This window comes from Ailuropoda melanoleuca, chromosome 4 (assembly GCF_002007445.2).
Source record: "Ailuropoda melanoleuca isolate Jingjing chromosome 4, ASM200744v2, whole genome shotgun sequence".
NCBI classification, from domain to species: domain Eukaryota; kingdom Metazoa; phylum Chordata; class Mammalia; order Carnivora; family Ursidae; genus Ailuropoda; species Ailuropoda melanoleuca.
Window position 1 is genome coordinate 86,979,470 of NC_048221.1, and position 23,461 is coordinate 87,002,930.

The 23,461-nt window shown below is 35.4% G+C and overlaps 1 protein-coding gene across 1 annotated transcript in view; it reads right to left on the minus strand.

Moving 5' to 3' along the window:
* WDPCP (WD repeat containing planar cell polarity effector) overlaps positions 1 to 23,461 on the minus strand; it is a 353,246-nt gene that overhangs the window by 154,282 nt on the left and 175,503 nt on the right. The window contains exon 13 of the mRNA XM_034657274.1: positions 22,041 to 22,164. Coding sequence (XP_034513165.1) covers positions 22,041 to 22,164 — 124 coding nt within the window. The remainder of the gene's footprint in view (positions 1 to 22,040; positions 22,165 to 23,461) is intronic.

Here is a 23,461-nt window from a genome sequence, read left to right on the forward strand (position 1 = left end):
TGAGATCAGACAAGTTCTCAAAGAGATGTGTATAAAATCTTCTGTTATTTGTTATGTATAAAACATTTAAAAATTGTGTGGCTCTTTCCCTTTGAAGGAATCACCTTATTCAAATGACCTTATTCACTGGGGACAGGGAAGAAAGTGGGGATGTCTCATTGAATTGCTTCTACATAGTTTATCTCTATGATCTATGGCCAGAGTGAACTTTTTATGTTTAAAGGTAAATTCTTGCCATGTTAGCAATTGGAAGAGAAGTTGATATGATTGTTGTGGTATGTTAAGAATCTCACAGATGATAAAGAATAAGTAAATCCATTCCTAATTGTGACCTTATTAAATAATTAAATTTCTCTTCATGTAATCAAGTTGTATTTCACTAGATGGATGAAGACCATTATTTGACTAAATTAAAACCAAAAACCAAAAAAAAAAAAAATGTTCTGTCATTACCTCTCAGCACTGTCTTTATGCAGAACTTATTTACTAAACTGAGCTGTTTCATATGCTCACAAGGCAAATTTCCCAGGTAAAACAAAAACACTTTTTCTCTTGAAGATTAGTATTAATGAAATTAATGTTTTATTGGCAAAAATGAATATCCCATCTATATAATGTCGTATGGCTCATTCTTCTCAGTACTCCATTTAATAAATAACACTATAATAGGATGTCCATATAGTTTTTAGCAAAATAGGACATTACATGTTAATCAAAGTTTGGCAGAATACCTGTGAAAGTTTCTGTGTACAGTTAAGAACCATTGATCTAGGGATGCCTGGGTAGCTTAATCGGTTAAGTGGCCAACTCTTGATTTCAGCTCAGGTCATGATCTCAGGGTGGTGAGATCAAGTCCTGCATCAGGCTCCACATCCAGTGGGGAGTCTGCTTGAGATTCTCTCTCTCCCTTTCCCTCTCCTGCTGTCTCTCCCCCTCCTTCTGTGCTCTTTCTCTCTCTAAAATAAATGAATAAATCCTAAAATAAAAAACCCCACTGATCTGTACTGATAACACACCAGAGAATGGGAAGAGTTGCTATTTCCTATCAAGCTACATGATCTACAAATCCATAGACTACTATGTATCATTGCAGAGTATGGCACATCACAATGAAAGAGGGAGGAGAAGTTAGTGAAGTGGTTGGTCTAAATGTTAAGGGAATGGACCACTAAAGATCCATTCCTTGGGTGAAACTGAGGACAATAATAAGAATAATAGTAGTAATATGTAAAAGGAACTTATACTTTCTGCTAAATCTTCTTAAAAGAATATACATGTAGAAGAGTCATAAGTAGGCCTTTGGAAGTCGGAAGTCATAGACCTTTGCTGACATCACTCTGAGGAGCAGGTCAGACTGCCTTAAAAACAGCTATGATCTATTAGAGAAACCCATTAAACCCACCCTGGCCTCCAGGGGGTTTTAGAAAGAATATGTTCAGATAAAGTTCTATACAATTTCCTTTTATAACTGTGAAGGTAATGGCATCAGTGGACAGGGATTTTAGGGTTTTTAAAAATGTGTCAAGAGGCTTCCACTGCTGGGAGTGTATGATAGAAATACTTTTCCTACATCTCCCTCTAAGTACAATTTAAAAGCCTGGACCTTATATATAAAAACAAACATAAGAAGACTGAAAGGTGGGGAGAAAAAGACAAACCAGCTTAGAAAACTTGGGACAATGAAAGATACAATAGTGTTTCTGGCTTTTCTTTTTGCCTCATATGGTCCAGACTTGAAGCTGAATAAGTCAGCAACCCCAAAATGCCATAAGGTACAGAGAAAGAAAAAGCATTCCAAAAGCCCTGGTCTCTTTATCCAAAGAACTGAGAAAGGACAGTCTACCAAGACCAAAACAAAACAAAACAAAAAAAACCCTCTTTAGAAATAATCACTTTACTCCAGCCAAATACCCAGAAAAAATGTCCCACCCATGGCAGCAAAGGTCTATGACTTCCAATCTTAGGGACTGAAACAGGAGCTCTATCCTACTTTGCTCCTCAGAGTGATGTCAGAGAAGGCTGAGTAGGGAAATAGAACTTTCATTCCTGCTAGATAATAATGGTACTGTGAAATTTGGATATCCATATGTAAATGAATAAGTTTAGATGACTACTTTACAGCACACATAAAAATTAACTCAAAATGGATCAAAGACATAAACATAAGAGCTAAGACTATAAAATTCATGGAAGGACACAGGAGTAAATCTTTGAGACCCTGAAGTAGACAATGATTTCTTAAATATGAAACCAGAAGCACAAGAAACAAAAGGCAGTAAACTGAACTTCATCAAAATTAAAAACTTCTGCACATCAAACACTATCAAAAGAGTGAAAAATGACCTATAGAATGAGAGAAAATATTTGCAAATCATATACCTGAGAAGAGTCTACAATCTACAATGTATAAAGAATTCTCAACAACAAGACAAGCAGTCCAATGACAAAATGGGCAAAGAACTTGGATATTTCCCCAAGGAAGATATGCAAATAACTAAAAAGCACATAAAGAGATGTCCAACATCTTTAATCATTATAGAAATATAAATCAAACCAACAATGAGATATCACTTCATACCCACTAGGATGACTATTATCAGGAAGTCAGATAACAAGTGTGGGCAAGGATGTGGAGATATTGGAACTCTCATATATTGCTGGTGAGGATGTAAAATGATACAAATACTTTGAAAAACGATCTGGCAGATCCTCAAATGGCCAAACATACAGTTACCATATAACTTTGCAATTCCACTTCTAAGTATACCCAAGACAACTGAAAACATGTGCTCACAAAAAAAAATTGTACAGAAATGTTCACAGCTGCATTATTCATAATGACCCAAAAGTGAAAACAACTCAACTGTCTATCAACAGATGAATGGATAAACAAAATGTAGTATATCCATATAATGGAATATTATATAAAGGAATGAAATACTGAAACATACTACGACATGGATGAATTGAAAATATGCTAAGTGAAATGGATAAATAATTCCATTTACATTAAATGTTCACAATAGAAACCATCATAGAGGGAGAGAGTAGATTAGTGACTTTCAGGAGCTAAGGAGATGGAAGATTAGGGATGACTGATTAATGTACATGGAGATTCTCTTTAGGATAATGAAAATGTTTTGAATTAGATCGCAGTGATGGTCATATACTAAAAAACAATTATACACATGAAAATGGTTGAAATGGTAAATTTTTATATTAATTTCATCTTAATAAAAAAGCAACATGAAAAAACGAATCTAGGTAAATAAAAATGGGATTCTAAAGAATGTTCAAGTAATATACATGAAGGCAGAAAAAATAGTAAAATAAAAAAGGGAGAGCAAAAACAGAAAATAAACAAAAATTGCAGCCTTAAACCTAAACATATCAATAATCACATTAAATGAAAATGGTCTAAATATAACAACTAAAAGAGAGACTGGCATATTCAATTTAAAAACATGACCCTGGAGGAGTTAAGATGGTGGAGTAGTAGCGGGGAGCCTGGGCTTCCCTCATCCCTCAAAACAGCTAGATCAACATAAAATCATTTTGAACAAATAGAAAATTGATCTGAGGATTAAGAAAACAATCTGCAGAATTGGAGGGACAGAACATGGCTGATGCAAGGTTCAGAGATGTGACCTGGGGAGAGAAAAGCCAGGGTGCTGCAGAGGGGAGACAGCCCTTTTCATGGAGAGAAGTCAGGGAGAAAGAACAGTGTGTAGGGTTCGCTCAAGATGCCATTGTGTAGGGATCCTGTGGGTCGTACTGGAAGAGAATGCTTCCCTTCCTGGTGCACATTTGGAAGGATATATTGCTTCTCCAAGGACAAAAGTCCTGCTGGGCACCACTGAGGGTCCATTCAACAGCAGGGTACAGAGGTGCGCACAGGGGGCAGATAACATTTGTTTCCTTTTCTCGTTTTTTTAGATCAGGCTTCATTCCCCCCCCTCCAAATCAGGCTTCTCTTAACAAACATATCAAAGCATACCTAATTGAAGGTCCAAACTCTCCCCACTGCAAGGAGGAACTCTGCAGAGGACTGACCTGTGAGAAAGAGCAGCCAGAACACAATAACAGGGTGCACACAGCATACACCAGAAACGCATCCTGAAGCACCAGGCCCTGGACAGTGTATGACCCCTTCTTCATATGGCATTACTATTAGGAGCAGGAAACATAACAAACTTTCATAACATGCAAAAAACAGAAGCCCAGACATAATGACAAGACAGAAGAATTCTCCACAAGAGAAAGATAAAGAAGAAATCACATCCAGAGATTTCTGAAGCAGAATTTAGAACAACAGTCATAAGAATACTAGCTGGGCTTGAATTAGGCATAGAAGACACAAGAGAAACCCTTTCTGTAGAGTTAAAAGACCTAAAAACTAGTCAGGCTGAAATAAAAAATGCTATAACTGATGTGCAAAACCGACCAGATGTAATCACAACAAAGATGGAAGAAGTACAGGAATGAACAGGTGATATAGAACATAAAATTATAGAAAATAATGAGGCTGAAAAGAAGGGGGAAAGAAAACTGTTAGATCACAAATATAGACTTAGGGAACTCAGTGATTCCACAAAGTGCAATAATATCCATATCATAGGAATCCCCAGAACAGTGGGGAAAAGAGGGGCAGAGGTTTATTTGAGCAAATTACAGCTGAAGAATTTACCTAATCTGGGGAAGGCAACAGGAATTCATGTCCAAGAGGCCCAGAGAACTCTCCTCAAAATCAACAAAGCAGGTTAACACCAAGATGTCATAGTGAAACTTGCAAAATACAAAGATAAAGAGAGAATTTGGAAAGCAGCTAGAGACAAGAGGTCTTTAACCTACAAGGGCAGACACATAAGGCTAGCAGCAGACCTGTCCACAAAAACATGGCAGGCCAGAAGAGAGTAACATGATATATTTAACGTGCTAAATGGGAAAATATGCAGTCAAGAATACTATATCCAGAAAGGCTGTCATTCAGAATAGGAGAGATGAAGAGTTTCCAAGACAAGCAAAGACTAAGGGAGATTGTGAACACTAAACCAGCTCTGCAAGAAATATCAAAGGGGGTCCTTTGAGTGGAAAAGAGAGACCAAAAGCAATAAATACTAGAAAGGAACAGAGATAATCTATAGGAATAGCAACTTTACATGTAATACAGTGGCACTAAATTCATATCTATGAATAATCACTCTAAATATAAGTGGATTCAATGTTCCAATCAAAAGACATAGTGTAACAGAATGGATAAAAACACAAGACCCATTGGTATTATAAGAAAGTCATTTTAGACCCAAGGACATCTCCGGATTAAAAGTGAGGGGAGAACAATCTATCATGCTAATGGACATCAAAAGAAATCTGGAGTAGCCTACTTATATCAGACAAACTACATTTTAAGCCGAACACTGTACAACCAAACACTGTAACAAGAGATAAAGAAAGGCACTATATCATAATAAAGGGGTCTATCCAACAAGAAGATCTAAATATTGTAAATATTTATGCCCCAACTTGGGAGCAGCCAAATATATGTCAATTAATAACAAACCTAAGGAAACTCATTGATAATCACTGTAATAATACAATAATAGTAGGGGACTTTAACACCCCACTCAGGGCAATGGACAGATCATGTAAGCAGAAGATCAACAAGGAAACAATGGCTGTGAATGACACACTGGACCAGAGGGACTTAACAGATATATTTAGAGCATTTCACCCTAAAGCAGCAAAAACACATTCTTTTCAAGTGCACATGGAACATTCTCCAGAATAGATCACATACTGGGTCACAAATCTTAGGCCTCGACTACTACAAAAAGACTGAGATCATATACCGTGCATATTTTCAGAGCACAACACTATAAAACCTGAAGTCAACAAGAAAAAAATCGGAAAGACCACAATTTATGTAAAATTATTAAGATTGTAAAGAACATCCTACTACAGAATGAACGGGCTGACCTGAAAATTAAAGAAGAAATTTTTTAAAAATTACATGGAAGCAAACAAAAATGAAAACATGACAGGTGAAACCTTCAGGATGCAGCAAAGGCAGTCAGTCATATGATGTATGAAGTATATAGCAACACAGGCCTTTCTCAAGAAGCAAGAAAAGTCTCAAATAAACAGCCTAACCTTACACCTAAAGGAGCAGGAGAAAGAACAGCAAATAAAGCCTAAAGGGAGGGGAAAGAGGGAAGGAGCAGAAGGGAAGCAGAAGAAGGGAAATTATTAATATGAGAGCAGAAATCAATGATAGAGAAATAATAAAATAAAAAAAAACCCAGTAGAACAGATCAACGAAGCTAGGAGCTGGTTCTTTGAAAGAATTAACAAAATTGATAAACCCCTAGCCAGACTTATAAAAAGAGAAAGGAACCAAATAAATAAAATCAGGACTGCAAGAGGAGAGATAACAATCAACACCACAGAAATACAAACAATTATGAGACGATTATGAGCAATTACATGTGAACAAATCAGGCAATCTTGAAGAAATGGATAAATTCCTAGAAACATACAAACTACCAAAAGTGAAACAGGAAGAAATAGAAAACTGAACAGATCCATACCCAGAAAAGAAATTGAATCAGTAATCAAAATCTCCAAACAAAACCCTCAAGGGCCAGATGGCTTCACAGGTGAATTCTACGAAGCATTTAAAGGAAGAATTAATATCTATTCTTCTTAAACTATTCCAAAAAATAGAAATGGAAGGAAAACTTCCAAACTCTTTATATGAGGCCAACATTACTTGACCCAAATAAGACAAAGACTCCACTGAAAAGGAGAAGTACAGACCAATATCCCTGATGAACATGGATGCAGAAATTCTTGACAAGATACTAGCCTACAGTAAATTAAATCCAACAGTAAATTAAAAGGAGTATTCACCACAACCAAGTGAGATTTCTTCCTAGGCTACAGGGGTGGTTCAATGTCCGCTAATCTATCAATGTGATACACCACAATAATAAAAGAAAGGGTAAGAACTATATGATCCTCTCGATAGCTGCAGAAAAAGCATTTGACAAAATACAGCATCCTTTCTTAATAAAAACCCTAAGCAAAGCAGGGATAGAGGGAACATACCTCAGTATCAGGAAGGCCACAAAGGAAAGTCCCACAGTGAATACCATCCTCAATGGGGAAAAACTGAGAGCTTTTCCCCTGAGGTCAGGAACTCAACAGGGATGTCCACTCTTATCAGTGTTGTTCAACACAGTACTAGACATCCAAGCTTCATCAATCACACAACAAAAAGAAATGAAAGGCATCCACATCAGAAAGGAAGAAGTCAAATTTCACTCTTTGCAAATGACACGATACTCTATGTAGAAAACCCAAAAACCTCCAAACAAAAAAACTGCTAGACCTGATACATGAATTCAGCAAAGACAAAGGATATAAAATCAACATACAGAAATCTGTTGCATTTCCATACACCAATAATGAAGCAGCAGAAAGAGAAATCAAGGAACTGATCCCATTTACAACTGTACATAAGATACATATATATCTTGCCATCTGCAATTATGTGAATGGTACTAGAGTGTATTATGTTAAGCAAAGTAAGTCAGAGAAAGACAAATATATGATTTCATTCATATGTGGATTTTAAGAAACAAAACAGATGAGCATAGGGGAAGGGAAGGAAAAATAAAATAAGATCAAAACAGAGAGGGAGGCAAACCATAAGGAACTCTTAACTGTAGAGAACAAACTGAGGATTGCTGAGGGGGGAGGTTGGCAGGGGATGAGCTTAATGTGTAATGGGCATTAAGGAGGGCACTTGTTGGGATGAGCACTGGGTGTTATATTTAAGTGATTAATCACTAAATTCTACTCCTGAAACCAATACTACAGTATATGTTAATTAAATTTAAAAACAAACATACATAAAAATAAAAACATGACCCACTTATATGTTGTCTCTAGGAAATTTACTTCAAATATAATAATACAGGCAGGTTAAAACTTAAGGATGGAAAAATTATTATGCAAACACAAAAGTAAAGCAGAGTGTCTATATTGACATCTGATAAAGACTTAAGAGAAAAGAAAATTAACAGAGACAGAGAGATATTACATAATGGGTAAGTTATTCCACCATAAAGACAGAATATATATCAAACATCAAAGCTGAAAACATGTGAGGAAAAACTGACAAAACTGGAAAGAGAAATAGACAAACCACTAAATAGACAAAACACAACACTCCTCTCTCAAAATGGATAGAATAACTAAACAGAAAATCAGTAAAGTCATGTTATAACTCAACAGCACCATGAACCAGCTTGATCTGTTGACAGTTATAGAACATTCCGCCCTACAACATTGAGCAAATATTCTTTCCTAAGTATCCTGGTCATAAGACAAACCTTAACAAATGTAAAAGAAGTGAAATCATAGAGTGTGTTCTCTGACCACAATGGAATCAAACTAGAAATCAGTAACAGATAATAGGAAAATCTCCACTTATAAACAACACGCTTCTAAATAATTAATGGGCTAAAGAAGTCTCAATGTAAAATGAAAAGAATTTAACTGAATGAAAATGAAAATACAACATACCAAATGTGTGAGACATAGTGAAAGCAGTAATTAGAGGGAAATTTATAGCACTAAATGCTCATATTGGAAAAGAGGAAATGTCCGATGTCAATAATCTAAGCTTCCTTGGTAACTACACCTATTGTGGTGATGTAAAATAAGTAATATACATTAAGTAATGTATAGAATTATTGAGTCACTATGTTGTACACCTGAAACTGATATAATATTGTACATCAACTATACTTTGATAATAAATTCTTCTAAAAATAAAATTAATTAAATTAAACATCACCCACAGAAAAATAATCTAAGCTCCACCTTAAGAAACTCAAAAAAGAAGAGCAGAATAAACCCAAAGCAAGAAGGATAAAGATAATAAAGATGAGTGGAAACCAATGAAATTGAAAAAAATCAGTGAAACAAAGGAATGTTAATTTATTGCTCTTCAAAAAGAGCAATAAAATTGATGAACCTCTAGCAAGATTAACAAAGAAAGAAATACGCAAATTACCAATATCAAGAATGAAACAGGGATTATCACTACAGACCCTACAGACATCCAGATGTTAGTAAGGGAATATTACAAATATCATACACACATAAATTTGAGATTTTAGGTGAAATGGACAAATTCTTCAAAAAGTACAAATTATCAAAACCTATCCAATATGAAACAGATAATCTGCATAGCTCTATAAGTTTAAGGACACTGAATTCATAATTTTAAAAGTACTAGAAAAGAGGTTTCTAGCCCCAGATTTGTTAACTTTAGAGTGTTTAAAAAATTAACAGAAATTCTACATTATCTCTCCCATAGAGCTTAAGCAGCAGGAGCACTTCCCAAGTCATGTAATGAAGCTATTATTACCCCCATATTAAAATCAAATAAGAAAGGGGGGCCTGGCTGGCTTAGTCAGTATTACATGTGACTCTTCATCTCAGGGTCATGTGTTCAAGCCCCACACTCAGTGTACAGATCACTTAAAATTTTTTTTAATAAAAAAAATTTAAAAATTACCAAAAAAGATTACAGATAAATAGTCCCTCACAAATACAAATGTAAAAATTCTTTTTTTAAAGAATATTTATTTATTTATCTTGGGGGAGGGGCACAGAGAGAGGGAGACAAGTAGACTCCTTGATGAATGGTGATCCCAATGTGGGGATTATTCCCAGGACCATGAGATCATGACCTGAGCTGAAACCGAGTCAGACGCCCAACAGACTGAGCTACCCAGGCACCCCTAAATGCAAAAATTCTTTAAAAACATTACAAGTAGATTACAGCAATATGAAAAGGATTATGCATAATGACTAAGTGGGGTTTATACCAGGGATACAAGGCTAGTTTAATCAATGTAACCTATCATAATAACAGGCTAAAGAATAAAAATCACCTAATCATATGAAGTCATACAGAGAATGCATATGGCAAAATCCAACAACCATTCATGATAAAAACCCTCAGAAAAACAGGAAAAGAGAAGGACTTCCTCAATTGGTAAAGAACATCTTTAAAAAACCTACACCCTACATTGTTCTTAATGGTTAAACTCGGAAATGTTTTCCCCTAACACTAGGAACAAGGAAAGGATGTCCCCTCTTACCACTTTTCAACATAGTGCTGGAAGTTCTAGCCAGTGCATTAGGGAAGAAAGGGAAATAATAGTGGTATATATCAAAAAGGAAGAAAGAAATCGGCCCCTATTTGCAGTTGACATTGTGGTCTATGTCTACAAAAAAGTCTCCTAAAATTAATAACTGAATTCAGCAAGGCCACAGGATAGAGCAACACACAAGTATCAATTATATTACTATATAATAACAATGAACATGTACACACAAAATAAAAAATACAATACCAGTGACAATTAGTCAAAAAATATGAGATACTAAGATGCAAATATAACAAAACTTATATAGGATTTGTATGCTGAAACTACAAAATGCTGGTAAACAAAAGTAGAGAAAATCTAAATAAATGGAGAGACATACTATCTTCATAGATCGGAAATTAAACATAGTAAAGGTGTCAGTTCTGCTTAAATATAAACAAGTTGAGCACCATTCGCACCAAATTCAAAGCAAGATAGATTTTAGATACAGACAAAATCATTCCAAAATTTATATGGAAAGACAAAGGAATCAGAACAGCAGAACTATCTGGAAAAAGAAGAAAATGAGAGGAATCGGTCTACCTGATTTCAAGACTCATACAGTTACAGTAATCAAGACTGCATGGTAGTGACAGAAGGACAGTACATAAAACAATGGAATAAAACTGAGAAACCAGAAATTGACCCACACAAATATGCCCACTGATTTTTGACAAAGGTGCAAATGCACCTTTGCATCATTGCAATGTCAATGCATCATTGCAATGCAAAATCAATGCAGTAACCTTTTCAACAAATGGTACAAGAACAACCGGATATAAAAAATAAAACAAAACAAAACAAAACAAAATAAAATAAAAACCAAAAAAGCCTCAACCCAAATCTCACACTTATGTAAAAATTGCCCAAAAAGAATTTTGGTCTTATATGTAAAATTTAAAATTACACAGTTTTTAGAAAAAAAAAACATAAGAGAAAGTCTTTGGTGTATAAGGCTAGGCAAAGACATTTGACACCAAAAGCACTATTCATAAAAGGAAAAATTGATCTATTGGACTATATCACAATTAAAAATTTTTATTCTGCCAAATACGCTATTAAAAAGATGGAAAGACAAGCTACAGACTGAGAGAAAATATTTACAAACCACATATGTGACAAAGGAAAGCTAATATTTGTTACCTCCCTAAAATTTAGACAGACACTCCTTAGTTCTCCAGGAACTGACAAAACTTAAGTATCTCTTTCTAGCAAATATATAATGAGATAGTTAATAAAGATCAGAATATATAGCAAGCTGAGTATTATTTTATTATTTGAACACGTAGGGAAGGAACGGGAAGAGGGGAGAATTCAAAAACTAGGAACAGAATGATACTTATCTTGTTTCCTCCAGAAGGAGACAGATGGGTGAGAGTACTTACTATAATTAGAAATAAAGTTACATCATCTGTTCATAGTATTTTTGAGTTCTGTGAAGTTTAAATATTCAATAAAAGGATGAAGAATTATTAAGGTTGTGTCTATACTAAACACAAAGGAAGCAAATATATTTCATATAAAGGTAGACATATTCTGAAATTTATTAGTGTTCCTACATTACATGTCATGGTCCTTCCTTGAGCCATGACATCTGCAAATGTAATAACATCTGCCTCATAAACTGTTGGTTGTATTTTCTCTGCATGTTTCTTTTCAGACCTCAACAAGGTAGAATATCTAACAATGCAAAATTTCTCCTAGACTTTACAAAGCATTCATGAGTGTCAATAGCCAAGAATCATCATACCTCTCTTACTTTTGCACATACCACATGTCCTTCGCCATATAGTAAGACATCTTTGATTTTTACCACATTGGTAAAGGCTATCCTCATCCTTCAGCTTTAATACAGCTGTAACTTTGTAATAAAAGTGTCCACAGTCATCTCTCAGTACACACACATTGCTGCTAGGTGGTATACTCAAAGGTACCTAAAAGTCATTCATTGAATACAGGGAATGTGAACAGGTTCTAGTCTTTTTTTTTTTTTAAAGATTTTATTTATTCGACAGAGAGAGAGAGACACAGCGAGAGAGAGGGAACACAAGCAAGGGGAGTGGGAGAGGGAGAAGCAGGCTTCCCACAGAGGAGGGAGCCTGATGTGGGGCTCGATCCCAGGACCCTGGGATCACACCCTGAGCAAAAGGCAGATGCTTAACGACTGAGCCACCCAGGCGCCCCCAGGTCCTAGTCTTTTAATCCCTCTCTGCCAAATGAAAGAGACTAAGACTTCCTGACAAGAAGTGTGAGGAGGCCATCAGCCAGGGCCAGTCTAGGGTTTGAAGTCAACAGCTGCCTTGGTCAAGCGGCGCCTGGGTGGCTCAGTTGGTTAAGCATCCGACTCTTGATTTTGGTTCAGGTCATGATCTTAAGGTGATGAGATCAAGTCCCAAGTCAGGCTCTGTGCTTAAGATTCTCCCTCTCCCTCTGCCCCTTCCACCCTACTCTCTCTCTCTGTCTTAATCTCTCTTTTTTTTTATTAAGATTTTATTTATTTATTTATTTATTTGACTGAGAGAGAGACAGCCAGTGAGAGAGGGAACACAAGCAGGGGGAGTGGGAAAGGAAGCAGGCGCCCAGCGGAGCACGGAGCCTGATGTGGGGCTCGATCCCAGAGCACCGGGATCATGCCCTGAGCTGAAGGGCGATGCTGAATGACTGAGCCACCCATGCACCCCTCTATTTCAATCTCTCTTAAAAAAAAAAAAGTCAGGTCTGTAGACACAGTTCACTCGCTCATAAACATGGCCTTTTACCCAGGTCCGAGAATATCACTCACTGAAGAATACCAGCGAAAACAGTGGGGAGTTGCATGCAAGAGAAACTGAGAGTGACAAACAGTTCTGAAAAGACAACTCATCTGGAATTTTGGTGGAAAACAAATTTTGTACATCACAGATGAAAAGATAACTAATGACTAATGACTTTGAGAAAAGTCTTAAGATTCATCCATTCAATGTGCTGCCTAATACAAAGACCACCCCCACTCTTAGCTTGATCCCTACAATGAATCTAGTCTATTTCTCTCACGCTGGGCAAAAGAGAGTTCCCTAATGCCATTACAGTAATTCTAGTAAAACCGAATGGTTATTATCATAGCTTTCCAAAAGAATCATTGTTTTCTTTAACAATGCAGTTTTTACCCCTTTTGATTTTTAGATACAATCAATATCTGAGAGAGAATATGAGCAACATAAACAAAATCTAAGGACTTAACTTCATTGGCATAGTTACATACAGGGAAGTCATGCTGTAAGGAATGCCAGATTGCCAAATGCAACACAGTTGGGCCACACCCCTGACTAACTACAAAAGGGGAACCTTAAGGAAGAGCCAAGTATATAAAATTGTTCATGAAATGGCCTTCAATTTATATTTACCAATACTTTGCCAATTTTGTTTGGCATCCTGGTTTACTGATTAGCATCATAACTTTTTTTCCAAATTGCCATTATGGTAGAAGCCGCTCACCCCTTGGCAGAAATCCAAAGTACCCCCATACCCACAGTTTTCCATCCCAACCAACCCTAACCGGGCCCACATGAAAACCAGCTCCTTCATGTATGAAAGTACATCTTTCTAGGTGCTTTTAGTTAAAGGGCTTGAGGTTTTTCTGTTGTTCCCTTCTGCTTATTTTCCCTCTTTGTTCTTTCATCTTTTTTTCTAAAAAAATAAATAAAAAGGTCTGTTCATATGTGTGTGGGCCACTTTCTAAAGGCCACAATAAATCTTTTAAATCTGAGTACCATATCAAAGAGAGTAAAAGTCTCTTGAAATGCCATTATAGTGAATTAACCCTCTTAGGATTTTTAAAAAATTTCATATACTCAATAATTACAACTATGTAAATAAATATGCACTTGAAAAAAAGGACTAAATGGGGCGCCTGGGTGGCGCAGTCATTGGCGTCTGCCTTTGGCTCAGGGCATGATCCCGGTGCTCTGGGATCGAGCCCCACATCAGGCTCTTCCGCTAGGAGCCTGCTTCTTCCTCTCCCACTCCCCCTGCTTGGGTTCCCTCTCTCACTGGCTGTCTCTCTCTCAGTCAAATAAATAAATAAAATCTTTAAAAAAAAAAAAAAAAGGACTAAAAAAAACAACAATGAAAAATTTGTGTGAGTATAGTGATGGAACTTCACTTGTTAAAAATATCTTGGGACTGTAGCTTACTTCATGGGAAAATGTTAATTACTAATTTAATTTTTTAGAGGTTATAGAGCTATTCAGATCTTCTATTTCTTTTTTAATTAGTTTTGGTTATTTTTATTTTTCTAAAAAAATTTCCCTATCACCTAATTTTTCAAGTTTTTTGTAATGAAGCTGTTCATAGTGAACAGGGTTATTTCAATATTTAAAATCCTCTTATATGTCTATCATTAGGTCCCTTTTATATCTCTAATACTGTTCACTATTTTTCTATTTTACTAATCTTCTCAAAAAACAAGTGCTTATAACTTTATTAATCCTCTTACCGCTTTTTTGTTACATTAATTTCTGAACATATTTTTATTATTTCCTTTTCCACTTTGAGTATTTTACTGATATTTTAAAAAATTTCTTAGATTGCACAGCTCTTTGAGTCTTTCTTCTTTTCTATCGTATACAGTTAAGACTATGTATTTCCCTTTATAACTCTGCTTCAGAACTCACCTCTGAATTCCTCACTCAAACTCAACATGTCCAAAACTAATCTCAGGACCTTTTCCCACACACCTATTCTTTCTGTGGTCTTACCACTCTTGTCAGTGGCAACTCCATTTTTCCAGTAGCTCTGGTCCAAACACTTGATGTCATCTTTGACTTCTCTTTCTATCATATTCTTCATCCAGTCTGTCAGCAAACGCTGTCAGCAAAATCTTCAATATATTCAAAATCCAACCACTCTGTCCTCATCCCTTTTGCTGTCAACCTGTTCTGAATGGCCACTGTTTCTCACTCAATTATTGCAGTAGACTCCCAAATGCCCTTATCCTTCAAAAGTCTATTTTTGACAGCATCTGAGTGATCTATTCACTTGCTGATTCCAAATCCTCTGACTTCCCCTACTATTCAAAAGAAAAATCTCAATTCCTTATAATAGGCAACAAAGTCCTATATTAGCAAGCCACCTGCTACTTTTCTGACCCATTCTCTTATTATTCTGCCATTCCATTCACTGCTCCAGTGAAACTGCTGGGATTTAACTCATAGTTCACCTTCTTAGTGAGGCCTTCCCTATTTTATTTTATTTTATTATTTTATTATTTTATTTTATTTATGTTCAGTTAGCCACTGTATAGTACATCATTAGTTTCTGATGTAGTGTTCAATGATTCATTAGTTGTGTATAACACCCAGTACTCATCACAACAAGAAGTGCCCTCCTCAATACCAATCAGCTGGCTACCTCATCCCCTAACCTCCTCCCCTCTGAAATCCTCAGTTTGTTTTCCAGAGTCTATAGTCTCTCATGGTTCATCTCCCTCTCTGATTTCTCCCCCTTCAGTTTTCCCTCCCTTCCTCATGGTCCTCTGTGCTGTTCCTTATGTTCCACATATGCGTGAAACCATATGATAATTGTCTTTCTCTGCTTGACTTATTTCATTTAGCATAATTCCCCCCAGTTCCATCCATTGTTGATGCAAATGGTAGGTATTCATCCTTTCTAATGGCTGAGTAATATTCCATTGTAAATATGTACCACATCTCCTTTATCCATTCATTTGCTTGACAGCTTTATTTAAAACTGTAGTCCACTCACTCCACCATTCAATACTCCCTAACCACTGTCCCCGCTTTGTTCATCTTTGTGGAACATATCATTATCTAATATACTATATATTCTACCTACTTATTTACATATGGTTTCTTTTACTATAATGTAAACTTTATGATGCCACAGATTTTTTTATGTTTGTCTGTTTTGTTCTTTGCTATTGTCCTACTTCTAACAATAGTGCTGGCATGTGGCACTCAATATTTAATTACTGAGTACAGACAACTAACTAATCCTTTGAAATTTTGAAGGATTTATGGCCTAGGACATGGTCAATTTTAAAAAAATGTTTTTGTTTATTCATGAAAAAAGTATAGCTCCAATGTTGCATATAGTACTCTATACACATTCATTAAATCAAGCTTTTAATTATATTGTTCTAATCTTATATTTCCTTACTGATATTTTATTTGCTTAATCTATCAATTATCAAATGAAAGGAATTAAAATCTCCAACTATGATAGTGGATTTACTGATTTATTTCATGTGTATTTAAGCTACGTTTTACATATTCAGAATTGTTTTATCTTCCTAGCAAAATCAATTTTTCTACCAATACTGATCTCTAGTAATCCCTACCAATGATTTTACTCTAAATACTATTTCCATAACCTCACTAGTTCTTTTTTGGTTATTTACCTAGTATAATTTTTCCCATTCTCTAGTTTTTAAACTTGTCTGTTTTACATGTAGTCTCTTGTAAAAACTTACAAGAAAAATGTTTCAACAATCTTTGCAAATGAAAAATTTAGCTGATTTACATTGATAATGATTATTGATTCTTCAAATTGATTTCTACCACCACGTTGTGTATTTTCTGTTTTCTTTTTTCTTTTGTTTTGTTTTAAATGTTTGTTCCCCCCATATGTCGTACCCTCCCCCAATTCTTGCCTTCTTTTGGGATGAATTTTTTTCTTCATCCAACATTTTCACTATATTTGTTTGAAAACTATGTACTCTATTTTTTTAGTGATTACCCTAGAAATTCTACCATGTGTATTTTACTTAATAAAATCTAGTATTAATCAATATCTCTATCTTCCTCTTGAAAAGTATAAAGACCATAGAATGCTTTAACTTCTTCATTCATTTTTCTAAAAAAATTTCCCGACCATCTAATTATTATTTTCATTTTTTTAAATTGTTACTGTCCAGGATTTCATCTTAATTTTAACCCCTTGAATTAGACATTAGTGTTTATGTTTCATACTATTGATTTTAGTGTTCCCACAAGTTTAATATTCTTTTTGGCCCACCATTCCTCCATGCTGTTCATACCTTCCTTCCTTATAGTTCAGAGAATATGCTACCCTTTAATGGTACTAGACTGGTATAGGGATATGGATCCTTCTTGAGCCCTACGCTTTGTCTCCTACATTCTAAGTATACAGCCTTTGCAAACCAAGTTCCTCCCTGCCAGGTGCCAGCACATGCCCTCAAGGCAAACTTCAAGTTTGCTTACTCTTGTGGAATAAAGCATCCTTGTCATTTCAACCTCTGAGTGTTTCCCTTCGTTTCTTGCCAGCTCAACCTTGCTTTAAGCAAATATTTTAAATATGTTATCCAGCATTTTTAGATGATCTGACCAGCATTTTTAGATGATCTGACCAGGAAGTTTTTCTCTGCAAATACTGTCTTGTTCCCTTAATATTCTTAGGTAACTGTTTTAGTATTCACATTCTTATAAATTGATTTCATATAATGGTTTTACTTACTGTGTATGCTCCATTAGTGAAAAGTGTAACTGAAAAGCCATTTAGAAATCAAATTGGTCACAAATGATTTCTTTTTGCCTATCATATATATTTATTGAATAAGTTAAGAACTATTTCGAAAGCTAAGAATAATTTCCAAAACACTACCCTTTTTTTCCCCTGAGCTCTAAGTATAAATACTGACTCCAACATAATGTATATTTCCCTTCAACGTCTTATTATAAAAATTTTCAAACATCCAGGAAAGTTGAAAGAATATATTTACCACCTGGATTCTACCATCATTTTACAATATTGTTTTATCACATATCCGTCCATCTCCCTTTCTATCAATTCATCTTACTTTTTGTTGCAGTGCAAAGGAAAATGCAGACATCAATAAATCCTGCCTCAAATATCTCACAAACATAATATTTTATTTCTAGGCAATAAAGCTCCCTTTCCCAACATCTTGCTTACTATTTTATAAGAACTGAAAAGCATGACTCTATGCCATCATCATCTAATGCCATTTGAGTCAGAAACAGTAGCCTTATAGGTAAGAGGGGAAATAAGTAGAATAAATTAATTTTAATCCTTTATATTTCCAAATTAGTAAAATAAGCTTCATATGGGGCACATTCATTTGAAATGTTTGCCCTTTATTTCATCAATATCTAGGATATTTATTTATAATGAAAAGCTCTTACGTGTTAACACTTCCTTATGCAGTAGTTCTGCAAGTTTATTCACTTTCATGAAGAGAGAAAAGTGAACAACCAACTTCTGAACTTAGCTTAGGCAGCTGAATTTGCCTTCTGTGACACTGCGATTTATAATAAGAACTATATATTTGGTCTTTGTCCCATTCCTGGCACACAGCTCCTAAAATCCTTGCAATTAACTGAAAGGAAAATCTTTTGTTATTCATAACAAGCCCCTTTCAGCCACACTTGAGTTTATACTACAGAGAAGACTGTGAAAGCCCCTAGGCTGGGGGCTGGTTGTCAGTGGAACCAAGCACATGATTAGAGGATTGGAAATTTTAGCCCCACCACCAGACCTGGGGCTGGGGAGAGGGGTTGGAGGTCGAATTAGTACCAATGGCCAATTATTTAATCAATCACACCTATGAAATGAAGCCTGCATAAATATCCAGAAGGACTGTTGAAAGAGCTTCCAAACTTGCTGAACATGTGGAGGTGCTGGGAGGGTCACATTCCTGGAAAGGGAATGCACTTCACATCCTTTCCCACATAACTTGCCCTATGCATCTCTTCATCTGGCTGTTCACTTGTATCCTTTAAAACATCCTTTAAAATACCAGCAATAGTAAGTAAACTGCTCTCCTGGGTTCTGTGAACCTGAGTAAGGGGTAGCAGGAAACTCCAATTTGTAGCCAAGTTGGACAGAAGTTGTGGGTAACCCGGTGACTTACTACTTGCAAGTGGCACCTGACGTAGGGACACTCCTGTGGGACTGATCCTTTTACATGTGGGGTCTGTGCTAACTCTGGTTAGTGTCAGAATTGAACTGAATTACAGGACACCTAGCAGGTTTCAGAGAATTGGTCAGTGTGGGGGAAAAAAAAAGCTCCAGCCTATCTAGTATCAAAAGTGTGAATATGAGAGTAAAGGAAAACACACTGAATTTTTTTCTAGATACTTTCTATAGATAAGTGTCTTCTAGCTAAATGAATTTATGAATTAGACTGCATCATCTATTCAAAATTTTACTATAGCAAACATTTTATTAAGCTATCATATCAATATTGTACCCCTGCTTTCTATCTTCAATGTTAGGAGCAATAATTTACATTTACAGGAAGCACTTCTTTATGAAAATTTATCACTTTGAACACATACAAAAAGGTGTCAAGAAAGGACATGAGAAATAAGTTTTAAAGTTTAGATTCATTTGGATTTGGAGGAAGGCTGTCAAGATAATATTTTAACCTGCTAAAAGACAAAAAGATTCATGGTCTTCCTCTAATGTCAAGAAAAAAACAAAAGTATATGCAAAAATATTTTAAAAACCCACAGATAATTGTCAATTATCACAAATTCATACTATGACCTCACACTTTATATGCTGTATGAAATTAAAATCAGTGTAATATTTAATTCCTCATCAAAAGAGCCTAATCTGGACTCAGGCAATCTCAGTCCTCAGCTTGACCGATTAGTGACCTTAGGTACCTCCCTACTCTGCGTGGTGCTCCTTTTCTTCATCTTTAATTTAAAATTCTTTATGATGGTCTTTACCATTTAGGACTTATTCCATTATCTAATAACTTTTAGAATATTAATATACTGACTAGACAAGGTACAGGTTGTAGTGCAATTCTAGCACTCTGCAAGTGCAAAAAAGTATTTGGTCTGTTCCTCTTCCCTTAAGTAGGAGAACTTCTTGGCAGCAGATTAAACAAAAAAATAATTCCAATTAAAGCTATCTCATTTAATTTCTTCTAAACTTACTCTTTTTTCATAATGTCATACATAGCCTACTGTTAAAAGAACTAATAAACACTCATTATAACTGAAATGCAAAGAATGCGAAAAAGAAAATGTGAAAATCATTGTCTACCCCAAGGAAAAACATTCAATTCCAGGTATAACCACACAGAAAAGCTAGAGTCTAATAATAATGACAACAACAACAACAACAATAGTCACCTCATCAAAATACATTTCAAAAAAATAATTAGAATACTGCATTTGAGGAAAAATCAATGAACAAAAAATTGCACATTGGTAGAATGTGTGAACATCAGCAGGATATGAGCATCTGAGGGCCCAGCATTATGAAATGTAAGGCTCATGCACAACTAAACCACTGCATAAAGTCAGAGAAGCCAGACATAGGCCACCAAGAATATGCCTCCAAAATAACTGTTTCATTCAAATTAATCTTTTTGGGCTCCTTAGGCAGGAGGTGAATTCATTAGTTTTCCCCAGAAACAAGGAAAATAAAATATAGTCAGAGCCAAGAACAAAGCCTACGTCCAAATAAATGTGACATCAGCCCCAATATTTTTGGCATATGTTCACATGTAGAAGACTGCCTCATTCAGGATGAAGAGTCTCTTGAAATATGCTAAAGTCATTCAGATAAAAAGGCAAGATTCAATCACAGACTGTAATTCAAGCAATATATTAACATTTCTCAGCTTCTAAAGACTGTTTTCCAAAGGCTTCCCTGTTGGGTAGAGATTAAAGTGCCACTTAATAGTTTATTTATTTGTCAAATGATAATACCCTCTCACAGGGCTGTTCTGAGAAAAAAAGGAGAGACTATACATGAAATTGCTTGAAAGTGTTAAAAAGAACTACACGAGATTATGAATAAAATCAAAACTATATTCAGCTCGATGTAATACTTCCTTTTGGTACATGAAGTTGATAATTCTATTACTTCCTATTATAAAATACATCATATATAAAAGTATACAACATATATATTCAATTAAAAGAATAATCTTAATGGACCCTGATATATATCCCTCTCATGTTTTAAATGAAACATTACTAATACCTTGGAGGCTCCCATGTGCCTATTCCTATCATATTTCTCTTACCCCACCCTAAATTTTGTGCTAATCACTTCTTTGCTTTTATTTATAGCGTTGACACATTTATATGTATCCCTAAACAATCTAGCCATCATCTATCTGTATCTATCTGTATCCATCCATTCACCTTCCATCTATCCATCCATCCATCCATTTTTTGAACTTTATGTATATAGAATATGCTATATGTCCTTGTCCTTCAACTTCTATAGTCTTTTTCGCAGAGTGATTTCTTGACATTATTATCTAATTTTCCATATAATCCCTAAGATTAAAGAAATGTATTATACCCATTTAAAGCAGAGAATATGAGGCACAGTGAAACTAGGAACTTGCCACATTATATGAGAGGACACTGGACAAATCCTTCTATAGTAATTCTGAAAGTTAAGCAAACCAATGACTGTCTCAGGGCTTTATAGCACATTCATATTTTTAGCTTCATTTAAAACTAAAACATTTCTCTAGCGCTAAGAGCACAATTAAGTTAATATTTTAAAACTGACTTTACCCCCCCCAAAATTGACTTTACATAGTTAGTATTGTATGCTTTCATATTAAAGAAGTTACATTCAAATGTACTGATGATATAAAAGCCCTAAACAATATTCAAATATATTCCTTAAAAGGAAAACAAGAACAAATTAAATAAAGAATATCAAGAGAAGATTTGTTTTTTCTCTTAGGAAATGGACTATTAGAAAACAGCCATATTATGGAATATTCTAATTAAAGAAAATGGCTCATTAAATAGGTAGTCTGACACTCATCAATTCCAAGATATTATTCACCTGAGCAAGTGGTGGAAGAATCGTCTTGCATATTTGCTGATTTCGTCTCTATATTCCAATATAGTTGTATCCAGGAGTGGTCTTGTTGGAGCATAAAAGGTTCCAAGGCTTGCCTCAAGCTGTGCTGTGGAATTCAAACATAGCAGCACTAAAACAAGTGAAACTCCTTCAATTACAACAGAATACTCATGTTTGCAGTCAGTCAGGTTTTGCAAACTTGGATGAAATGTGAGCTTGTTGCAGGAAAGATGAAATTAAAATATGACAGCTGGTACAAAAACAAACCTGCGTATAAACTTTCACTTGAGGCAAAGCTGACAATGACTCTGAGCAACAAAAAGCTGTCAAAACTGAAGAAATCCATAATGAACCAACCTCTCACCACAAATGGATAATTAAAACAGTGACTCATCAAAGTAACACAGTTTGAACTCGTATTTCCAGTAAAATCAACTCACAGTGTGCTCAACATTTACTCTCTGAGAGGAGAAAGCGAACTTTTTTGCATTGGGAATTGAAATAAGTATTAGAAATCCTTTAAAAATAATACAAATGAAAATAGCCCTACTGGAGTGATAATATCTTCCTATGACAATTTTAAAGAAACAGTGAAAGTCCCCATACCTTCCCTAAATCTAAAAAACAAGATTGTTGGTTTTGTCCAAGTGTGAAAGCTAATACCCCTGGGAGGGATGACATGCTAATCCGCTCTTGGTCAACTGACACCTTCCTAGGAAAAAAAGGACTGGAGAGCAAGTTTTGATAAACCAGAGGGCTAGAGATTGGGGGGAAAAGGCACATTTTGCCTACTTCATAATTTTACCAAGCCATGCCTTTGGGGTTGTGTTTTCTCCCGAAGTACCTAGAAGTTATGTAATTACAGTAATGGTGAGAGTTGTATGAGAACACTACAGTTCACAGTAAGACTCCATTGATTTTTATGCTACTAGCACTGGATTGAATAAACAATTTCTTATTTAGCAAAACTCTTTAGTTTTAGGCATATTTGGGTTTGAAAGTATTAAATACCTCATCAGAGTAATTGCTAACAGCTTGGCTAAGCTGTTAGTAATTTCTTTTTTTTTTTTTTAATCTCAAATCTAGACAGTAAAGAAAGATGAGCTTTAGTGGTATTTTCTTTCAAAGCAGCGGTCAATTTAGATTAAAATTGAATACAGCAATGCTATTATGAAAACAAGCCAGATCCTCTTGCCATTGCTTGTTTTCCTGACAGCATGTACTTCTGAAATGTTCGAGCCTACATGGAATACTTGTAACTCCCAGAAGAGTTACAGATTCATTAGATAGCCCAGCGTAATGTTTAAGGCAGAAATGAAGATCTCAAAGATAACCACAACACAGCTACAAATAAAAGAGCTCACTGGGTTCCACTAATAAAAGGAAAACAAATTACCATGTCA